The sequence below is a fragment of the Aplysia californica genome, unplaced genomic scaffold (genome assembly GCF_000002075.1).
Source record: "Aplysia californica isolate F4 #8 unplaced genomic scaffold, AplCal3.0 scaffold00224, whole genome shotgun sequence".
In the NCBI taxonomy this organism is placed as follows: domain Eukaryota; kingdom Metazoa; phylum Mollusca; class Gastropoda; order Aplysiida; family Aplysiidae; genus Aplysia; species Aplysia californica.
Genome location: NW_004797494.1, coordinates 955,527 through 960,526, shown reverse-complemented (window position 1 = coordinate 960,526; position 5,000 = coordinate 955,527). Strand labels below are relative to the sequence as shown.

At 40.5% G+C, this 5,000-nt stretch overlaps 1 protein-coding gene across 1 annotated transcript in view; it reads right to left on the bottom strand.

The window, feature by feature from the left end:
• Positions 1-215: 215 nt before the first annotated feature.
• The window catches only part of LOC101847963 (sphingomyelin phosphodiesterase 5), a 12,534-nt gene continuing 7,749 nt past the window's right edge, over positions 216-5,000 (bottom strand). The window contains exons 4-7 of the mRNA XM_005099746.3: positions 4,144-4,284; positions 3,656-3,745; positions 2,850-3,094; positions 216-1,480 (exon numbers count right to left, since the gene is read on the bottom strand). Coding sequence (XP_005099803.1) covers positions 1,397-1,480; positions 2,850-3,094; positions 3,656-3,745; positions 4,144-4,284 — 560 coding nt within the window. The 3' untranslated portion in view covers positions 216-1,396. The remainder of the gene's footprint in view (positions 1,481-2,849; positions 3,095-3,655; positions 3,746-4,143; positions 4,285-5,000) is intronic.

Here is a 5,000-nt window from a genome sequence, read left to right as displayed (position 1 = left end):
GTTCCCTGGTTTCAGTGGTACAATTAGCGAGAAAATGGCCGCCAAAGTTTAGTAATTTCAATAGCTTAAGAGTCCTTGAAAACTGAAAAAATACATATTTTGTGCCTTTACTCAAAGTTTTTCAGTAAAATTCACATGAAAATGTGTATTATATGGACATAAAAGGTTTTGAGCCCCAAAAAAACAAAATTGATAAAAATTGCCAAAATGGAGGAAAAATGCCGGTCCCTTCAATTTCATTATTTTGACGAGCGCCTAATCTCACCACGACGCCTCACATATTATGTTTTCCGTTTATTTGTTGAATTTCAGCTTTGTATTTAACAAGACATGGCCAGATTAAAAGCCTAAGCACATAATCCCCAAACAGGAGACCATTGTAATACACCGGCCAGCTGTTTCAATGTACTACACTCAAAATTGTTACTTTTTTTTAAAGATTGCAGTCTCTTCATCGCCTGTAATTCCAGTTGCATGTGTTCAAGAAATATTTTGATAAAATTCAAATTCTAAATGTTGGAGAAAGCAAAAAAGACACATAATATAGGAACAAGAATAAATTCTGGTGCAGGAACAGTTGTGAAAAGTATAAAGATGTTTTTCTCTCTCTCCTGCAAAGTCTTGCTTCCCGGGTACGGTAAATTTGAACAGCATGCCGACAAAAAGTAACATACTGCAGGAACAACAACAATTATTTATTCACTCACACTTTAGTTTGAACTTCCGCCAGTTGTTTTAGCTGGCACACAACAGTAAACCTTCAACCTGTCATGAGGCTTAACTTCTTTTACCCCAAAAGAGAAATTCCTGACAACTGCTTTGGAGTAAATCATTAGGTATGATGGAAGCCTTTAAAAGAAAAGAGTACGACTGACAAAGTTTGAGCATTTGTAAATCAAAAGATAGCATAAGTACACATACTGATGCATAGAACGATTGTCTGATTATATTGCACATAATTATAAATCTTAAAAAAACTGGTGCCAATGTGTGATAATACAGAAAATGATGAGGGGAAATTAAAATATTAATCCGATAAATGTCTACATGTACGAAAACTTCTGTAGCAGACAAATAATGTCATGACATTTATGAGATTTTCATGTCAACGGCATTACAAGCAACATAACCACTCAAGCAACAGGGAATGAGTTATCATCCAAACAACAAATGGCTCAAAACAGCGTCCTGAAAAGACAACAACATCTAGAAAGGAATAAAAGACTTTTCTACACTCGTATGTTAAGTTCTTCTATTCAGAAGAGAAAAGCACTTCTATTCGGAAAAAAAAGGAAACAACTGCAAGCATAACTTAGTCTGGAATGATTTTGCAACATTTTAACGATGAGAAGCTGATACTTGAGAGCTTGGGCAGGCAAGTGTGGACTGAGGCAACTCATGGACAGGTGAACTCGATGGCCACCGGGATATGGTCAGTCAGAGAGGCCAACTGGGTGACGAAGTGGTACCCTTCCACATTCTGAAAAAGAAAAAATATTTTAAAATCCAACAATTAGTACATATAGACAGATGGATTGGATGGTAAATTTTAACATTTGCCAACAAACTGACTTTTCTTCTACAGGTCAACGGACATACAACAAACACCAAACCTGAGTTAACAGAGACCCCCCCCCCCCCTCCCAACCAGTGCAGTGCTACTGACAGAAGTGTCTTTAGGCCATTCCCAAAGGGGGGATATTAACATGTTCTTAGACACGCAAAAAAACCGAAGAGATTGCTTTAATTTTATCAGAGTACTTGGCAGGTCTAAAGACAGCCCTGAATAAAGTCCACACTTTCATCAACAGATGTATAAGGAGTATCCTAAGATTTAAGTGGCAGGATAGAATAAGAAATGACAATAGCTGTGGGAAAGAACAGGACAAAAAGATATAGAAGAAAAAATAGGACCAAGAAAGTGGCGATGGATGGGACACACCTAAAGAAAGCCCAGCGGAAACATCACAAGACAGTCGCCGCAGTGGAACCCACAGGGAGCACAAGGCAGGGGTAGGCCACGGGAAACATGGGGGAGATGTGTGGAAAGGGACATGAGAGAGATGAAGCTCACTTGGAACGAGCTTGGAAGGATGGCTCAGGACAGAGATAAATGGAAGGAGCTTGTATGTGCCCCGCCTATACCCTGCCAGGGGTGAAAGGCATTGATGATGATGACTTGGCAGGTTTGGTTTTCCCACATGATGCAGTTGGGAGCACATCAGAGCCGCACTTTCGAGAAGAAACTTTCAAAGCCGCGCACTATCAGAGCCGCGCACTATCAGAGCCGCGCACATTTTTACGATATCAATACAATTAGATTGCCGATTCCATCCAACAGTTACAGTCCCCTTGACAAAATTACTCTGTACAGCCACGGTCCAAATATATTCATCTTTCTGCAGACGTTAAGCGACTGCCAGACCTTTTTAAGCTGAAAATAAAAACACAGACCAAACACAAAATAACTACTGCAAGAAAGAAAAGAGAATGTGTAACAAGCAAACGTATGCAGATGGACAAGTCTCACAACTTCAATTTTTTTATCCTGAATGAGCAAGAAAATGCTGCCCCAACACTTTAAAGTTCTCCCCTGTCCAGTAAGTAGATAGGACTATGTTTTTATACATGAAAAACCTATTCATTCAAAACAAAATCTAGTTGATATCTGGTCCCAAGCCCAGTAAAACGCCGAGGGTACTTAAATCGTTGAAGGGTCCTGTTTTGGTAATCGGCAATCTAATTGTATCGATATCGTCCAAAAATGCACGGCTCTGATATTGCGCTGCCTTGATAGTTTTTTCTCGAAAGTGCGCAGCTCTGATAGTTTCCCATACAGTTCTTCTCACCACAGGATAGTCCTTGTGGAGGGTGATGTAATCGATCCTCCTGCGACCCCCTTCCTGGCGACAGATGAGGTTTCCCTGTGCGTCGACCTTGGGCAAGCCGGCCGCCAGGACTTCCTTGGACTGCAGCTCTATGTCACCGTCCACCACGTATCTCTGCCGCAGCACGGGGTCATCCAGCGCGGCCTTGAGACCCTCGGGGGTGGACACAGCCGGCTCCAGCATGTACCGTTGCCTCATTTCTGTGCCTGTCGGGCGAGGACAGGAGAAACAATACATGGAATAATATGGATGAAAGACTGGAGTTATCATGGTTTTGTTTTATTTTAGAAAAGGTTTTTTTTTGTTTTAGTAAAAGTTTTACGGCACTAGATCAACAATAAAAATTCGATAAAAGATGCCAGTTTCTTCAATTGCATTATTTTGATGAGTGCCTGATTTCACCATACTGCCTCACATATTGAAAAAAAAAATAATTTCAGTACAAGGGAATCGAACTCATATCTTTCACATGTAAAGCAGAGAGCCTAACTGTTATACCACAGGTGCCTGTTGGAAAAAGAGACGGAGACACAGTGAGACGGAGACAAAAAAGAGAGATGGAGACAGAGACATACCTATTTTAGTTTTAGTAAGAGTTATATGGCACTTGCAACATAATAAGGTCATATAAGTGCCGAAGATTAAAGGTGTCAAAAAAGAGTAACAAACACAAGAGAGGAGGAGGAGGAGAGAGAAGGACGATAGCTTTTGATAGGAAAGAAGAAGCAAACCATACCAACGCAACCACCAACCCCCCACAGACATACCTATGGTCCACGGCTTGTCCATACCCGGCCGTATGCGAGCGATATCTTCATAAACATTGAAGAGCTCATGGTTGGCGGTGCCTTGATCACCTGTAACACAATGAAGAGGAATCAAATCAGTAACAAATACACTGTCAATTAATTATTACCGTACCCCCCCCACGACAAATACTGTTTCTTTCGGGCACAACTAGACGTAACTAAAATATAACACAAAGAAAAGGAGGAGAGAGAAAGGCAATAGATCTTTGATAAGAAAGAACTGTCCCCGTCGTTTTATGCAAGAAAAATTATGAAATTATACAAACTGAGCCCAAAAATGTGAAATTATGCAATTCTGTTAATATTAACAAAGAGTTAAAAAGGAAAATAATCAGAAATTATGCAGAAAATGATCAAATTTTGCTAAATTATGCGAGGTGCATAAAACCACGAGGACAGAAAGAAGGAACAAACCCCACCAGAGCAGTTACTAACCACCAACTTACAGGGTGAAAGGTTATCACAGTTGAAATCTCCACTCATAATGCTGAACATGACCTGTTCGTTGTCGTGTCTTGTCTGCTCCATAAACTGTCGAGCCGACACAATACTTTCGTCCATCTGTTGAGCGATGACACACTCTGTGCCTGCAGAAACAAAGAAAATTTTGACGAATTTTAGTTTTAATTAGAGTTTTATGGCACTTGCAACACAATGAGGTCATATAAGAGCCGAAGATTAGAGGTGTTACAAGAGAGTAACAAACACAAAAAAGAAGGAGGAAAGATCAGGATGATGGATGTTTGATAGGAAAGAAGGAGCAAACCACACCAGAGCACCCACCAACCACCCACATTTTGACGAATGTTCATCCGAGTGGCAGACAAGTACAACACAACAGGTGGGTCATGGTCGAGAAATAGTAAGATTTCTGAGAAAGGAAAAAAAGAAAAAAAAAAAAAAGTTAAAAAAACACCTTTTTACGGCGGGAGTGTATACAGACCCGGTAACCGGGAACAAAGTCACAAAGTATCACAGAATTCTACACAGTGTAGAATTCTGTGCAAAGTATACAGACCCGGTAGGGGAACTCTTTTGTGATTTCGAAGAGTTTCAGCGCCCTCTTGGCTCAGGGTAGACCTAGGTTCTTCTATATCTATGGTCTAGATCTAGATCTAGGCAGACATAAATCTTTGATCTAGTTTCGCGGCTAGCCTAGATCTAGATCTAAAAGAAGATTGCGGATGTCTTTTCGATGAACGATCGTTTTTCCTCCGTTTTGGAGTTGGAGGAATCACAATTTGAAGTAAAAAACAATGTCATAATTTCAATCGAGCAGTCACCCTCTCTATTTCTCTGCCCC